The sequence below is a fragment of the Haliotis asinina genome, chromosome 5 (assembly GCF_037392515.1).
Source record: "Haliotis asinina isolate JCU_RB_2024 chromosome 5, JCU_Hal_asi_v2, whole genome shotgun sequence".
Classification (NCBI taxonomy): domain Eukaryota; kingdom Metazoa; phylum Mollusca; class Gastropoda; order Lepetellida; family Haliotidae; genus Haliotis; species Haliotis asinina.
The window spans coordinates 35,030,855-35,048,475 of NC_090284.1; the positions used below are offsets into that span (position 1 = coordinate 35,030,855).

The following is a 17,621-nucleotide window of genomic DNA, read 5'->3' on the forward strand; positions in this document are numbered from 1 at the left end:
GCATTCTCTTCCCACAGTGGTTACTTCTCGCATCTTCCTACGTAACCTCTGTTCTAATACGACCCTTTCATGGTGCAAGTGTTCAAGACTCATGATTGGAGGCAATCAGATTTAGTAGTGCAATCAGCGACCTTGTTTCAAAAGTGATCGTTCACAAGATCTCGGTAAGTTCCGGATGCATCATGAAAACTAGAACCTCTTCCCGAGCGCGATACTCAAATATTTCTTCTAGACAGAACACAGTCATGTCATTTTTGTTTCTCCACATTGTTTGCATTTGTCAAGTTGAATCTAAGTCGATGTAACACGTGTTCTGATTGGACAGAAAAAAGGGAGATAAATCTGTTGCCATTTTTTTGCTGCTATAGGATTTTATGAGAACCGCGAAATATGGCTGTATTAGAACACAGGTTCGTAGGAAGATATGACAAGTCACCTCTGCGGGAAGAGAATGTGATAAACGTTGTTACCACAGAAAATAAAGCTAGGAATTTCCAATTTGGAATAATGTACAGAATAGTCTCCACGAAGTCATTTCTTTGTAGAACAGGAATTAATCAGGATGATCTTTGTACTCTATGTGGCAGAGAAATATATACACTAGAGCACTTATTCTTTTATGTGAGAAAACCAAACATTTAATCTCTCAGTTAGTAAACTGGTACAGTTTGAACACTGACACTCGTCTCAACATTGATATTACAAAGTGTTTACTGGGGGATCCTGAGGCCAGTATATTAGTAAACCACATTTTTATCATTATCAAGCAATGCATCAATAAAACAAGATACATGTATGCCGCTGCGGAATTACATTTTGATCAACTTTTCTGTTCCATAAAACATCACTATCATTTAGAAAAATATATTTTTGGTGAAGATCACCCGGATTTCTTTTTAAAAATGATTAAAGGGGCACTGATGGGGAGTGAATAATGTTTCTCGCCAATGGTCTAATTACGAAACCAAACTGCAAATTGGTCAGCGTCTGCTCCATCGACTGTGACGGACAAAGGGACTGGGATCCGGTCCACATTAGCAGAATTTCTTCACCTAAACAGTCAGGAGGCCGGATGCCCATCATATGCGATTAAAAACATCCATGGTATTCCTTGTCTGATTGTATTATCTTTCTTGAGTAAATACTCAACATTATGAATTAAGGTCTGCAGTGGCAAATGTATCGTATGTTATGTAATATGTGCATGCAAGTGATGCAAGAGGGTTTATCAACTGAGTTACAAAAACAAAAATCGATCAAAGGATTAACTGACAACACATTGATTGATTAATTACTTTTATCTTCTACAACAGATTTGTCACTGTGTGTAGATGTACCAATCTATACTGACTACACTCTGTCATAAAGTGCGAGTGCAAAAAGAACATCTTCCCTTCAAAGAATTAACCACCATTGCATTGATTGATCGATTGCTCATTATTGGTTAACTAAATTACTTAGAATGGCAGACATCATACAGTTAGAAGTTTATCAGGTTTCAGAGAGGTTTCACTACTTTTTCGCAAATTAGACTGTTGTAAGACACACAACACAGAGCAGGATTATTTACCAGTTGCAGATGAATGGAATATCATTCTGTTATGTGGATATTGATGGATACATTCCTGAACAAGGTAGTGACCTGACATTGATGCTATAAAATTAGGCTGTTTTAAATTCATTATTTGCATTTTGTTTTAATTTATTTGTTTGTAGCATTCAGCAGAATCTATATGACAGAAAACACACACTAGATCGAGTATGTGTGTGAAATAGGATCCACATTGGCAGTCTATACAATGTTTAAAAGTTACAGTCATGTTAGAAATTTACTATAAGTATAAGCAGACAATGTGGTCTTTTACTAATTTTCAAAATCATACAAATATGACGATTAGGGTTATGAGACCAAATATAGAGATGTACATTGGCTTTGCTTTTTTCCGTCCTAATAGTTTTCTACCATTTCTACCACTGGCAGATGATTAACCTTCGAAGTGTTTCATTTGTTTTCATAATACATTTGTAATGAAGTAAAGATGACTTCGCCTTAGTTGATATGTCTATAATTAACTCTCACTTGCGCATATGGACTGCGCAGCAGAGGTCACGAACCAGTCATGAATTCTCGGATATCATCTGAGTACTCAAGGGAGAAAAACAGTAACAAAAGTTTAAACCAGTCCACGCAAAATTGCTCCGCATCAGTGCCCCTTTAAACCAACAATTTGTTATGGTGAGTATTCCTATTCTGCACTCTCCCATCTTGCCTACCTCTCTTTCCCTAACTCTCCTTTCCTTAACTGTGTTTATCCTCCTCATGCTTTAAATGCCATATGTTGTACATTGTAATTCATAGTCTGTAATTTATTTTCAAACATGTACATCACTGCCTTTGTTTTAATTAAAAAAAAGGAAAAAAAAGAATACTTGTTTACTTGGTCTTTCCTTTGTTTATAGTTATTTTCAGGTAAATTAAAAGCAATTTCAATGAAAAAGCCTCCATCTAGAGGTTAATTATGCTGTCTGTTCTAATACAAAAAAAGTGTTTTGGCTAAGGTACACACCATTCATTTCATGTAGGAGATCACAAACTGATAGAGCCTCAGCATTTATGAAATGTATATTTATTCTAAGTAACAATATAGACATATATGAGAGATTGCTTTACCACAGTTTCTATATTTATATGAAATAGGAAGAAATGCTATTCTTGGATGGACACGAAAAGTTTATAAATATTGAGACTTACTGATGAGTATTCCCTTTTCTGCACTACCTGACCTTTTGTGATCAAGTGAAAACCACTAAAGCACTACAATTTGCTTCTGATTTATTTCTGTAGATGGAACATTTTCAGGGGTCAGAGAGTCTGATAAAATTCATTTCCAAGCCGACTTCACGTGTTTCCATACACTGATATTGCAAAGTTTGTAGCTTAAAATATATAAAACTTAACTTAGAATATTTCAACATTTTAATCCAAAATAACATATTATGAAATGGATAGGTAACCTTTGAACTTCAGGGGATTTATACTTTTATCAAGTTTACTCACAAACAAGTGGACCTGCTTATTGGGTTTCAGAGAGAAGTCTAAATTTGGGGAATCTTTGTGAGCATCATTGCAGAAAATTACTAGTGACCTTGAAAATTAACTAAAAGCCACCAAAATTAACTGGGCCTTGCACCTTCCCTAGATAAAACTTGGTGTTGGATATGAAGAAAATCCAGTGAATGGTTCTTGAGATATCTTGATGACAAGGTAAAACGCTAAGGTCCCCTTGTGGCCTTGAGGTCAAAGTCACCAAACCGGACTGAGACCTTTCTTTTATATGATAAACCTATATACCAAACATGAAAAGAATCTAGTCAGTGGTTCTTAAGATATTCCAATCTGTACATATGGATGGACAACCTTGAAAATTAACTGAGGGTCACCAAAATCAACTGGGTCCTGCACCTTCCCTATATAAAGCTTGGTGTTGAATACAGTCGTGTCCCGTTTATCCGAACCTCAGATATCCGGAAAACTCGCCTTCCGAACGAAAATTCCTTAAAACGAATTCACAACTTTGTAAAATTACTCATCTGTCAGGAAATCCGGTTTCCGTAACAGTACGGTCATTTTCACATACAAACCACAAAGTCATGTGCATTTTGTCTCGTATATCCGGATGGTTGAGCACCTATATGTTTACACACGAGATTACCGAGGGCCTCGTATGATGTAACAAAGAAGTTGGTAGTCTTTGAAGCGTGAGAAAATTAACTACCCCTGAGTAGCAAGGTGACACTGAGTTAATTTTGAGGCGTGTCTATTTGTGCGTCACTATAATTAATTAATCCGGATGATCAAACAAGCCTGGACAGCTGTGAGCGAAAAGACAACTCGTAACTGCTTTCGTCATGTGGGTATTTTCCAATCAAATGAGGACCCACTAGAAGTCATGGCCTTGTTGGAACTTCGCGATGTACTAAGATCCTGTGCACAAGTTGCAACTGTGACTGCCGATGTTCTTGTGAATGTAGATAGTGATGAACTGACCGGCGAAAGTCCTCTCGCTTTTCATTACAGCCAGTGCAAAAGGCTATGTTTGATTTCTTCAAGCGAGCATGACTGCATGAACAGGTATGAGACATTGTATGCACTGATATTTGTTTATGTGTAATCAATAAAGAAATGTCTGATGCCTACTATGTTCGTTTCTTTGTATGTTTCTTTGTAATTCAGATAGCCGAAAATTCGCTTATCTGGACAATTTCAATAAAAACACAAGTGTTCGGATAAACTGGGCACAACTGTAAGAACAAAAGCCAGTGAAATGTTCTTGAGATAACTCACTGGCAAGTTTAACAAGCAGCTTACATGCTGAAATCTTCAAAGTGTCACTGTGACCTTGAAAATTAACTGAGGGTCACCAAAATCGACTTTGCCCTGCACCTTCCATAGATAAAGCTTGGTGTTTAATATGCAGAAAATCCAGTAAATGATTCTTGAGACATCTTGCTGAAAAGGTAAAACTCTAAAGTCCTCTTGTGAGATGAAGGGCAAGATCACAAAACCTGACTGAGACCTTTCTTTTACTGTGATAAACCTAGACACCAAATATGAAAAGAATCTACTCAACGGTTCTTAAGATATACCAAACCATAGGGAAGGACAGACAGACTAATACTATTTAATACTATAATAACGATGTCTTTAATTTGTTAATAAAAGTGAAAAGGTCTTGCCATACTCCCCTGCATAACGCTTACCAGAGCATGTAGGGCAGCATACAGGATCATGCCAAGATTGTACACCACTCTTCCCTGCATAACACTTACTGGAGCATGTAGGCAGCATACAGGATCATGCCTAGACTGTACACCAGTCTGCCCGGTAATAACACTTACGAGAGCATGTAGGGCAGCATACAGGATCATGCCTAGATTGTACACCAGTATGCCCTGCATAACACTTACTGGAGCATGTAGGGCAGCATACAGGATCATACCTAGACTGTACACCAGTCTGCCCTGCATAACACTTACTGGAGCATGTAGGGCAGCATACAGGATCATACCTAGATTGTACACCAGTCTGCCCTGCATAACACTTACTGGAGCATGTAGGGCAGCATACAGGATCATGCCTAGACTGTACACCAGTATGCCCTGCATAACACTTACTGGAGCATGTAGGCAGCATACAGGATCATGCCTAGACTGTACACCAGTATGCCCTGCATAACACTTACTGGAGCATGTAGGCAGCATACAGGATCATACCTAGACTGTACACCAGTATGCCCTGCATAACACTTACTGGATCATGTAGGCAGCATACAGGATCATGCCTAGACTGTACACCAGTCTGCCCTGCATCACACTTACTGGAGCATGTAGGGCAGCATACAGGATCATGCCAAGATTGTACACCACTCTTCCCTGCATAACACTTACTGGAGCATGTAGGCAGCATACAGGATCATACCTAGACTGTACACCAGTATGCCCTGCATAACACTTACTGGAGCATGTAGGGCAGCATACAGGATCATGCCTAGATTGTACACCAGTTTGCCCTGCATAACACTTACTGGAGCATGTAGGGCAGCATACAGGATCATGCCTAGACTGTACACCAGTCTGCCCTGCATAACACTTACTGGAGCATGTAGGGCAGCATACAGGATCATGCCTAGATTGTACACCAGTCTGCCCTGCATAACACTTACTGGAGCATGTAGGGCAGCATACAGGATCATGCCTAGACTGTACACCAGTCTGCCTAGCACCATGGTGTCCTCACAAAGAAGATCAAACGTGTTCTCCTTCCTGAAAGTTGAAGTCATCATTATTAGAAGTACATTATTACAACTTTGCAGATTCTGACATGCACTTACATTGGTATTTGCTTACCGAAACAAATCATCAAAAATGCCCATATAACCTATAAAGTTGAAAAAAATAGTGATGAAAAAACCCTGCGAAATTGAAGTTCAAACGATTCACTAATTTTTCCGCCAGAGCTGGGGGGAAAGAAGTTTCAACAGCTATGCTGCGCTTCTCTCATAACGCATGCACTGCACTCATAATGCACATGCACTGAATAGGCTCAAGGAGCTTAAAACAGTATGCCTGCCCCAAGTATGAGGTCGTGAGCAGTAGTCTAATCTTGGTTGTGAACACAAACAAGTCAATATTCTACTCGTTACCTAAAAAAAACCTCATGTTGATTGTGATAAGCAGACTGTCAGAGAGAAAACTCGATGTCTGGTTTATTGATGCCTGCCTGTCTGCTAATGACAATTGTTATAAGAGTGTATTTTCTATAAATTCTATTATTAATTAAGTAATAATTATTATTGGGTCACAACTCTTAGTGCTTTGAATGATAATTATTATGGGTCACATTTCATATCATAAATGGTCAGTACTTTGGCAGCAGGCTTTGAGGAAGTGCTTTAGCGTTACCTCCACCTTACCTTTATGTTTTGATTATTTGTGTTACTTCCGGGAGACTGTTCTAGAGCTTTCCACGTTGATGGCGATGGTCGTGTGTGCTCAAACTTTCACGAAATGTTGACTTTGTATATAAAGGCTAGCTGCCATGTTGTTGGGACACGGAAAAACACACACATATTACTGGAGTATATACATCATCAATCTCCGTCAAGGCTTGATCTACATAACCACTGCCTGACCGCTCACTGTGTTACATTTTGCATAACTGTTTCTCACTCTCACATCAAGACTTCAGTGAGCTGACATTATATTTTGTGACCCATTATTTTAGAATTGACTCAATTGCATTGTTTATGTAACCTCTCTTGTGAATCTGTTTATTTTTGCCTCTGATTGCTGAATACAAAAATACTGAAAATCTTAGACATGTCATGACCACATGCAATCTGAAATTAACACCTACTTAACTTATAAGCATATCAGCAAATGAACCCGTGGACAATGAAAATGCTTTGTTACACTTGTGTGCACACCCACCAGCTCTGACTGGGTATAGTATCGCTTTGCTTTCATTTGAGAAAGGTAAACCTTTGTACAAAATATTGCACTTTTGATTTGAGATTATACGCTTATAATTTTGATTATTTTGTTTTCTTAATCAGCAATGCAGTTTAAGTATCATGAATAAATGATATCTGTGTTTAAATTATGTTTGAATTTTTGGTTGTATGTGACCTTTAACTATTGCCATGTTATTCCCATATGACAGGTAAACATAATATACCTTGGTACACTTCCACTGCTCAACATGCATAGTCTCTAGATACAAGGATTAGGTGAATACTAGAGTGACAATATTAGATGTATATTTTTAACTCTCAGCATAAGGTCCATACATGCCTCCATGCTAACTTATATGGAAGATTTGACTGCAGTAATGATGTTGTCTGAACATATATAACATTTTGGTCCATGAGTGTACCAACCATGTCGTTTTGTTGTTAACTCTAACTTGGAAATGTAACCTGAGGATAACTGGGAGAACACACACCTGTCAAAGTTTTTCATAAGAGGGTAGAAGAAGTGTCCGGCCACTGGTGCAAACTTGCTGATCACAGGCTGTGGCAAGGGTTGTGAGCGGCCTCTGGCAAACCTTCGCGTCTTGGATTCTATCCTTTTCTCTACAATGTCCCTCCATGAAGCACCGTCAGCCTGGCTGGAGTGGTGTATCTCTTCCACCTTACAGTGCGCTGCTTGCTCATATGATGGAGATGGTTTAGACAGCTCCGTGGCAGCAGCCACAACAACCTGGGAAGAACGATGGGAACAGAGTTAAAGAACGGAAGGAAATACTTAGGACTAACCTCCTCCACCATACCCACAGCAAATGACGCAATACTAATGGTTACTGCTCTTAAACCAAAGAGCAATTTCAGAAAAAACACAAAGTCTTCCATGAAATTTAATAAAATTATATTCAGTCAAAGAATAATCCAATCAAATAATGAAGAGCACCATAAAAACGCATTTGACTTTCACAACACAATTTCTTGTTTGAGTTTAGCAAGCCAATCTTTTCATGTAAGTGTGGTTAATATTCAGATAGTATATTGAGGGCTTGCTTGATAAGTCCAGGCTTTTTTAATATGGTAGCTAAGTCCCTGAAGACTACTGACAATGAACTAGTTACAACTGCTACCTGTGCAGTGAGGAATCATGGAAGTTCTCTACTGAAGTTGTCAGCTATGGCAAGTGTCATCTGTGTTTCAGTCAATAGTGTTCAGGTTTATTTCATTGAAAGCTTGTGAGAACTGGTAAGAAAATCACATCAACCACTGGTTATAAGCTTACCATTACTAATACATACTTTGAAACATATCTCTGTTGATACTGTTTACACATAAATCCTACATCCAGAGGGAAAGTCATACTGGCTTTAGGTTTACCTCCATTTCTCAGCAGGAGGTTTTTTGCACAAGGCATCAGTGGTGGTGGGATAAACTGTTCCACATCAATCATTGCATCAAACTTCTATATGATAGGGTACTTCTTCAGTGAACCACTTGAAGTTCTGGGAAAATGTGTTGAGGCTCATTCTATTTCTGTCTTTTGTCAAACAAATATACATGGGGATCTTACTCTCTGCATATAAGACAATACCTGACAATGCACAACAGGAAATATATTTTAAATGATAAATCATCATGCTTTAAGACTTTAAATGGCAAATTTCACAGTTTCATTCACCATGTTAAATATCATCTGTTAATTACATGTGATGGGAGGCTCTCTCGTCTTTAGTCACTGACACATAAATTTATAGTGGAAACATGAATTAATGCAAGCAAGGAATACCTACATTTTTCACCTTTAATTCTCTCTCCCATTACTGTCAGCAAGAATGACTCTACTTTCCCCACGCTGAGTAGTGAGTAATTCATCAACAGTATACCTGGAGGTCACTTTCACAAAGGTAGGACAGTTTCATTGATGCATGACAGAAAATGTCCTCAGTTCGAAAATCTATGATAATGGTTTTGTGTTCACAAGTCAAGCATTGCCCTCTCTCAAACCATGAGTTACCTGTCCTTGGCAACTGCTACTAAAAGCATAATAAGCATGTGTGGTCAATGGGTATCTACTTCACGCCAGTACACCAAATGTCAATATACTGTAAAACAGTGTACTGTTGTGTTTGTAGCAATCATTGTAACAAATTTGTGAATGGCCAGAAGATCACTATGCACAGATTTTTCCCTGCAAATATACGACTGATAAGGGTTTGGATTCAAAGACGCAAGCTTGTCCATTCCAACTTCATATACACAAGAAATGACAGCATTGTGCAAATGACTTTAGTGCCAAATCAGGCTTTGCATGTGGAGTCGATCATGTGATCTTCCCATTGAAGTTTGGCCTCGAGAATTGAAAAAACACTTTTAAACCACAGTTCTATTGGTACTTTAAATGCCACGATTGCCAAATCTGCAACGTGAATGTGCCGTTGGCATGTTGCAAGCGGGAAGATCAGTTATTGACGTCACAAGAGCAATGGGATGCAGCCATTGTACTGTGTATGACTTGCGAGGTCGTCTACAACAAACTGGCACCACTTCTGATCGCCCAAGGTCGGGTTGTCCATGAGTGACATCACGAGCAGAAGATTTCTGTTAACTACATGAACCAGGGCTGAGATGTTTAGAGGTCAGCTATCATCACAGACCAATCGGTTGCAGGCTGCCAATCTCCATTCTCAACGTCCATATCATGGGCCAATATTGACACCATTTCATCAACATCAACATCTGCTGTGGGCCCAACATCACCTCCAATGGACACAGAGAGTCTTTAGCAATGAATCCAGGTTTACCCTCAGATTCGCGGACGGCAGGCATAGAGTCTGGAGATGACGTCGTAAACAGTATGCCCAATGTTGTGTACAGGAAGTCGACAGATTCGGGGATGGAAGTTGCATGGTGTGGGGTGCTTCCTGTGGGAACAACTGTTCCCGACTTTTGGTCATCCATGAATCCCTCTCAGCTGCTGCTTACCGCAACCAAGTGCTCACCCCTGAACTCGTTCAAAACGTTGGAATCAACATCATGGACTGGCCATCGGGGTCCCCTGAGCTTAATCAAATACAGCATGTGTGGGATTCACTTGGGAGAAAGCTTTGTGGTCTTAGGAACCAACCCCAGAATATTAAGGAACAAGGCGCTGCCTTGCAAGAGCAATGGCACAGATTCCCCACCATGTGTTTACAAGCATCAGGCAGTCTATGAGGAGATGGTGTTTGGCAGTGGTGAATGCGCGCGGCGGCCATACACAATATTGAACAGAGAAATTTCGAATATTTATTCCTGTGACTTGACATTCTGTATACCCATGTTTTGGAACAGCGGTGTAGCCTAAAGAAACTGGTTGTGGCACTGTCAGTGTATCGAGTACATCACACAGATCTCAGCAATGAAATAATAACAATTTACCATCTCTTGTTCTTTTATAGTGCCCTGAAGAAAGAAAGTGAAGTTTATTTTTTGACTCAGTATACAATTAGACCCTTTTGGGGCCTTGTATCGTATGATTGCTAGTTACTTATGTCATATACAGATCAAGAATTGAGATTAATGGATCCTTTTCCTTATTTTCATGACTGTAAATGTGGCTGTATTAATGAGAATATAAAAGAAAATATGAAATTAAGTAGATGTTATTAAAACAATGTTGGTATGGTAACTTTATATATCCCTTTCAATAAATCCACCCAAAATTTAGCATTGCCAAAGGTTTTTATTCCTTTATTTGATGTTCTCTTTACTTTCTAAACTCTGAAAAATTAGGGAAAATTTCCCCAATTATTGCATACATTTCTAAAAACATGTCAGCTCATGGGTGATTTTTTTTGGTGGGTGAGTATCTTGTCCATGGGCCTACATGTGAGACTGGTTTGGTTGAAGGCCTTCGTGGGAATATATGGATACTGATCATGTTAATGAGATTGCTTTGCATATAGAAGATATTGATACAAGTATGTGTGATGAGCAAGCAGAGAAATCAGAAACTCCCTGACATCTTGACTACTGTGGTTCCCAAATGTTGACCAGTCTCTCTGTGTATAAATGAACCCAAACAGTTTCAGAACTTGTAACATCAGCTGGAACTCAGACATATGACAATGAAATAATTTATTGCAATGCAAGCACTCAAACAGATGACTTATAGACTCACAGCACTGGTATTCATGTTGACAAACCAACATTGGCCTACAATGATATCAGGTGCTCTGATGAAAGTGTTATGTTCTACACAAACAGATGACTTATTGACTCACAGCACTGGTATTCATGTTGACAAACCAACATTGGCCTACAATGATATCAGGTGCTCTGATGAAAGTGTTATGTTCTACACAAACAGATGACTTATTGACTCACAGCACTGGTATTCATGTTGACAAACCAACATTGGCCTACAATGATATCAGGTGCTCTGATGAAAGTGTTATGTTCTACGCTGGAGTTCCAGATTTGCCAACATTTGATGAAATGTGTGATGGTTAGCAGGTATACTCTGACACATCTGATGTGGGAGATCACATGCTTTTAGGCAGATTGGTGAGTATTTCATGATTCTAATATGACTGAGATTACGACTGTTACTAGATGACTTAGCATTCAGATTTAGAATTTCACATGAAACATGCACCAGACTCTCCAACAAGTGGTTTGACTGTTTGTATGTTCAACTCTCATTTTTGTGGCAATGGCAGGGTAGGGTTATTCATGCAACTATGCCAGATTTATTAAGAACAAATAATCCTACCACTAGTGTGGTTGCAGATTACACAGAGATATGGACAGACACCTAATTCACTTCAGGTAAGGTCACTTTTATACTGTGACTATATGTCACACATGACCTACAAAGCTTTGATAGGGATAAGTCCAGCTGGTGTTGTAACATTTTCTTCAGACGACTGTTGTGGTGGTATCAGTGACAAACAGATTGCCAGACTAAGTGTATAAGGACGGTGATGCTATTATGGCAGACACAGGTTTTTTTTAAATCTCTGACTTAGCTACACCTACAGATATTTATTTCATCATTCCCCCATTTAAAACTAAAAAGCAGCAACCGTCTCAACATGAGGTGAATGTAACCAAGACAACTGCACATTTGAGGATTCATGTTAAGCGGCAAATGGAACTAATTAATAATTTTATCATATTACAAGGTTTAATTCCCATCACAATGGCTTCTTATGTAACAAAAATATGGCATGTATGTGTTTGCTTGACAATTCTGCAACCACCTCTTGTTCTTAAATGACATAAATTCAAGGCCAAAGTACATGTAACTTCAATGATTTTAAGATTATTTCTTGGAATGTTAGAAGACTTAAAGAAACTTATGCATAATGATTTTATGAATTAGTGTAGGTTTTTGGATGTTGTTAACTTTATTTTTATCTTCAACATATGTTGCCTGCAACATATTTTCCAGACACTTTTTTCACTTTGGTCACTTTGAAACACATAAGAACATTCTGCTGAAAATGTACATAATTAAATGCACACAGCATTTTGTTTACCAACGTTCGGACTGCTTCCCTCCATAAATACAATATTATAATATACTGTTACTCATTAGGTCAAGTGTTGGTTGTGAGAAGGCGACTAGAGGTACTTGGAATAGACAACAGAGAATCACGACTCGGTGATCAGTATTGATCAGTAGATGATCACTGTTGGTAAAAATTGACAAAACAAATATAAAGATTCTATATTTATTTACATTCACAAATACATTAAATCAGAGGGGACACACTGTCTAAAAACAGTCAGATCTGTTGTTTCTCTGCAACATAAATATTGTCCTTCGTATGTTCAATGGCACACAGTTATGTATTGTTAATAAGAACTTTGATATTTTCAGAAGGAACCTAATTTTCGGTTTATTTGTAGGATGTGAATGCCACCTCAGCCTTATGTGTAGTATAAAGTTGACACATTTGTAGCTTTATTGGTAGAACAGGTCATTCCATAAATGTGATGTCAAGAAATGTGTTCAATAATGAAACAATTGAAAATGATTATATTAATAAATACAACAGTTAGTAAATGATGTGAACTATGAACAGTTAACCCTAAAGGGAGATAATTTATCAACACTACTTTCTATTGAATTTTCATTTGTGGCAAGTTTTGACTGATGCTCTAGGTAGCCTTATGCAAATACCAAATTGTGATATTCCATAGGATGAACATTTGTGTTTACAACATATACATACAGTGATTGCGGCCTCAATACTTCAAGAAAGACTTCACTTGACTTTATTTTTTAAGGCAGTGTGTTTTTTTCAACCCTTATGTCCTTTTCACAAAGTGAGATATGCAAGAACGGAATATGTCCAACCCTTGCAGTAGTCCCAATTATGACACTTTGCTGTACATGGCACTGTTCACCATAACTAGAACATACCAAACTGAGGATCATCATATCACTGGACATTGCCGTGGTACAGTAATCCTGTTAACATGGGCGTTGCATATTGTGCATCAGTCGCGTAACTACAATATTGCATTTGTGAGTAATTATTCACATTCATTACCTAACATTCATAATGTATATCATATTTGCAACAAAGTGTACTCATTGCAGCCCTATTAATTAAACTGTAATATTATCTCTCTAGCTGTTCAACAGCCATCGATGTTATTGACAGTGAGTCAATACTGATCTGATCATAGTGATCATTGTTTGCCAGTAAAATAATTTTAGTGATCTATTTGTGTACATATTTAAAAACACTACTATTTAACATGCAAAGCTGATAATTATTACAAGCTATCAAAAAAGAAGACAAAAGCTTCGAAGAATACACAGCATGCTAAGTGTGAGGGAAAACAACAAACTGATTTATAGGAACTAATTGCAGATTGTATAGATTATTAAATTGAGCAATCACATACGAAGTGTGAAGCAACTTAGTAACAGAGAAGTCTATTTCTTGTCTCATACAGAAAGTGAATTCATGATACTTGCTTTCACTGTAACTGTACAAAAGGAAAAAATATGTTTCATGTTGGTTATATTCCATCACTTGACCGTGTACAATGAATTGGTATTCTGCATATGCTAATTTGAATTCAAACTTTTGAGAACTTTAGGCAAACACTCTAGAAATAGGCACTTGTCATTTTCACATAGTGTAATTGAACACGTTACAGGCAAGTATGAACTCTCCTCATTACACATTGCCATACTGTTGTAATCATATTAATTATTGAGAATAACTCTGGAATTTCATTAGTCAGGTAAAATATTTTGAACTGAGTCATTCCAGACTTTCCATGAAATCTAATTCTGTAAACAGTCCACCTACTCAAAGTCTAAATCATGAAGTCACACCACAGTCTTTCAGTAATAGCCATTTGTCTATGAATTCGATAATAATATACTCCTAAAAAAAAGTAAGGGATAATGAACTTTCAATTTGGATAGGAAGTATAAACGTTAACAAATGTTTCAAGGACAGACATCTTATGAATGCACCACCATTTCCCTCTATTACCACTCCTACACCTAACGCATGATATGCATGTGCACAACTCAGTATGGGGTCCCATTTTTCATTTGACACTTTTTGAAGAAGGTCGAGAAATCACTAACAACATTAATTTTGACACTCATCACACATTTGTTAGTGTTTGTTTCTAGTCGTTTTTTTCAAAATGAAAATCGTATACATGTAAATTACTTTCAAAAGCGACTACATTCCAAATAACTATGGTTACAAGGAAGTGCAAATGGTGATGCACTCTCAAAACATTCAATAATATCATATCAACATTGATTGACTCCAATAAATCTCTTAACTACTTTTAATCGTAAATATAATGAAGATCCCATCAGGGCTAGCACCAAAGTGGGGATTATTTTGGGTTAACAATAAGACCACATTGTTCCACACTGACAGTTTTTATTTACTGTTTGGTACACCTTGTGTGTTGCAGGTTGGTGACAGGTTCCACATGTACAAGCACTAATATCAGAAACGTTTCTGTAGCCATAAACGTCTTTAAGAAGATTATCTGGCTTTCTGTCATTGCGCTTCAACACAACATCTCCAAATTTAGAAGAAGTAAGTCTTTCACTTCTGGCACCTAACCACAAGTCGGTTTAATGCTGACATTTTGATAATGTCTCGATACAGTGGGCATCTTCCTCTGACACATGGCATGCAATCAAATAATGCCTGCATTTCTTGCTGACAATTATTGGAATGAAGATCTACATTGTCACAATATGAGAAGGAAATGTTAAGAAGGGGAAGCATTGAGGGCTTCATGTTTGATGGCAAAGAAGTGTCTGCATAAAACTTTAACCAGGCAGAACAGGATTTATTACCTTCATATTTCTGTTTAAAAAGTTGACAATTGACAATGGGTTTAATGTAAGCTCCTTTTTCACTACCAGTATTATCACACTTCTCTGAATTTGAACCACTGTATCCTTTTCCTGTACATCAGAAGATGACTTTCTAAAGTCCTGAGATCATGTTGGACAATGTTTCCTCTTACGAGGATTGTTTCACTTGCATGGTTGGGATGTGCATGATGTAGTATGGGCTTTCCTCCTTGTCACATCGACTAAACAGTTGCACAGTGGTGCAATGTGATTGCAAGCCTCACCAGCTCTTCTGTTTTTCGTATATATAAAATAGTTTTGTATATATAAAATAGTTCTGTATATATAAAATAGTTGCAACTGTCGGCCTGATACAATAACAGCTGGCGCTGGGCCTCCAGGCTGACAATTACTTCAAATGTTGATGGCTTCATAAGCCTGAGATGGGACTAAAACAAAAAGAGTGGACATGTCTGTCTTCAAAATGTACGAAAGACTTGTGCTGTGGCTCATGTTCACGGTGAGAACAAAATAATTATAGAGTTCGGTCTCTGGAAAAATCAGGAATGGCACTGTGTCCGATATCCAGACTGTGAGATTCTGCAGGAATACTCTTGCCAGGGGGTGTTATCAACTTTTTATGAATTTGTTGTGTCGTTAGATTTGCCTGCTTTGTTGTGCATGCATTTGTTGGATAACCCTTACCCTTTTTGCCCTCTCAACAAGCCCAAACCTATTACCATTAACATACTGGCCCTGATCACATAAGACTGCATCCTTACACTGATCAGTAAAGCTGAAAAAACACTTAAGTCTTTGAATATACTGGTAAGCATATTAAATCTGGGTGAACCCTTCATATTTCAAATGTTTTACATACTGGCAACAAAATATGTACATCCAGTTTATTATGATAACAGTTCCAAACATTTTCAATTTTCCTAATAAAATATTTAGATTGAAAGAAAGAATTATTGACCATATTATTGATAAATCCTTTGAGCAATGAAAGCTATTTTTACGGTGGCACTATATAAGATGTGGTGTATTAATCAACATATGTTTTGTAAGTTGATACTTCCGCTCTGGCCATGATTCCACATGTTGTTTAACATGTCATACATGATATCTTAATTCGTACAAGAACTGCTAAATGGCAACCTCTGTCAGGTAGTCTGGGTGATGATGTCACTAATTATGCCTGTTATAAATGATGACAAATACACAGGGGCAATTTTATATGAATGGTGACAACTAAGTAGTAATTACGTCATTGTATGCTGCCTACAGGGCTGAATGGTCATTGCTGATTGGACAACACAAATAGTACCACACATTTGCCGTGTACAGAAAGTAATGTATAAGTCTAATGACGAAAATAGATTTTTAAATCACACAGAAATTGCAAACTGGGATTGGTTTACTTTTGATTGATTGATTGATTGAAATGTATGAAATTTGTGTTAACATTACAGGAAAATTGACATGACATTATTACAGGACATGATTTAATATCAGGGTACAAAACATGGAAATGGGATCCAAATCAATCTCATCATACTCATCATAGCATAATAAAGCTTGCACTGCTGGAATACTTGATTAATATCAGACTAGAACCTTGGGAGACATCTGATAGGCATCAAATGACTCTGAGTTTTTGTCCACTGTCTTTACTGGCAGTAGCCCAGTCTCATGTCACATTCGGTAACATGTGCTGGCAAATCATATCTCACAGCAGGTAATGAGACCAAGGTGTTGACACCATACATCACCATCCTTTTAATGATGAAATTATCTAAAAGAGAAAAATACTCTCAAAGCCAAGCAGCACACATTCCTGATTTCCTCATTTCTAGGTATTCCGTTTCATTATGATATGAAAACCAGATGACAAAGTCATTAATATTCCCCATAATGGCAAACTACTCTTCAACAATATGTCTTCTAGTTATGATCATGTCAAATGTTTTGGTGTGTGTATGACAAAGTGGAAGGAGAATATTTAAAGGTTTTGCTCTAGACAGGGACACAATCACCAAATTCAGTCAAAACCACACTTGTTGCCATGGAAACTATTTTATTCAGAAATCCAGAACTGCCTAAAGGCACCAGTACACCACCAGACATAACCATGTGCCAAATTTGGGAGAAGAAATAGTGAATGGTTTTAAAGTTCAGCTCCAGGAAAGGGCACTGTGTCCAATTTCAGTCAAAGTCAAAGTTGCAGCCATGGAAACACATTTCATACAGGAATC

At 37.7% G+C, this 17,621-nt stretch overlaps 1 protein-coding gene across 1 annotated transcript in view; it reads right to left on the reverse strand.

Annotated features, from left to right (window-relative positions):
- The window catches only part of LOC137284153 (telomere length regulation protein TEL2 homolog), a 99,864-nt gene that overhangs the window by 33,777 nt on the left and 48,466 nt on the right, over positions 1-17,621 (reverse strand). The window contains exons 14-15 of the mRNA XM_067815844.1: positions 7,505-7,761; positions 5,724-5,823 (exon numbers count right to left, since the gene is read on the reverse strand). Of these exons, the coding sequence (XP_067671945.1) occupies positions 5,724-5,823; positions 7,505-7,761 (357 nt within the window). The remainder of the gene's footprint in view (positions 1-5,723; positions 5,824-7,504; positions 7,762-17,621) is intronic.